Here is a 1,127-nt window from a genome sequence, read left to right as displayed (position 1 = left end):
ATTTAAATATTATAAAATAACACTATTTCTAAATTCAATTCGATCAATTAACATTTGATCATGCGCAGATTTGACCTAGTTTCTTTGAAAAAGAAATACATTAGAAAGAAACTATCCGTCTATGAAATTGTTACTGATAATATAAATTTTGATATCATGATANGGCTCGGTTTTGAAAATGTGAAAATTGAGAAATTACGGCTTCTATTAATTTTTTAGAATTTCAATTACGCATTTACATACATCATTTACAAAAACATTGACATATATACTACATAATACATACTACATACACGTTACAAATAATCATATATTGATATTTTACTGATTAATTAAAATACAATTATCATTTCAAACATTTCGAAATATATTGTCTATTTTCTTGTTAGACGTAAGTCTACTAAAGAAATACTAACTATTATGAGTAATTTACATCTTGGACCTGGTAAGTTCATTAATTATAACATAATTTACATATATATTCTATAACATATTATTAGAAATTTTATTTTATTTTTTCTTTATTGAAACAAATAAGGTTTTCAATAGAATGAATTAATGTATTTCTTTATTCTAAATAATTTTTTCATAAATTAATTATATAAATTTATATCAAAATTAAAAATTAATCTTATATTATTATTATTATTTATTGAACACATACTTTTTCAATAAAAATAGAAATCATTTTATTAATACATATTTATGTAAATAATGATAGGTTTAAAATTTTTTGCAAATACAATGATTTTTATTATAAGAAGAAAATATATAAGAAAAATTATTTTATTTAAAAGATAATTATATTTAATGTAACTTATAGATTCCCAGAAACCACCAGAAGTAAAAGGACAAGTTCGTTTATATGGTATGAAATATTGTCCTTTTACACATCGAATTCGATTAATACTTTCTTATAAAAAAATTCCCCATGATAATGTTAATATTAATATCAAAAATAAACCAAAATGGTATTTAGAAGTATGTATTATGTATCTTCTTATATAATTATATAATTTTTAAATATAATTATATTTAAAAATTATATTATTAAATTTATATAATATATATTATATCTAATAATTTTTTTTAGATTCATCCAGAGGGTAAAGTACCAGCACTTGTTG

The 1,127-nt window shown here is 19.1% G+C and overlaps 1 protein-coding gene across 1 annotated transcript in view; it reads left to right on the top strand.

Annotated features, from left to right (window-relative positions):
* Positions 1-73: 73 nt before the first annotated feature.
* Positions 74-1,127, top strand: part of LOC102676840 (pyrimidodiazepine synthase-like) — a 2,159-nt gene continuing 1,105 nt past the window's right edge. The window contains exons 1-3 of the mRNA XM_031514568.1: positions 74-445; positions 824-981; positions 1,094-1,123. Of these exons, the coding sequence (XP_031370428.1) occupies positions 421-445; positions 824-981; positions 1,094-1,123 (213 nt within the window). The 5' untranslated portion in view covers positions 74-420. The remainder of the gene's footprint in view (positions 446-823; positions 982-1,093; positions 1,124-1,127) is intronic.

Source organism: Apis dorsata, unplaced genomic scaffold (assembly GCF_000469605.1).
Source record: "Apis dorsata unplaced genomic scaffold, Apis dorsata 1.3 scaffold_1058, whole genome shotgun sequence".
NCBI classification, from domain to species: domain Eukaryota; kingdom Metazoa; phylum Arthropoda; class Insecta; order Hymenoptera; family Apidae; genus Apis; species Apis dorsata.
This window is presented reverse-complemented; position numbering and strand designations above follow the sequence as displayed.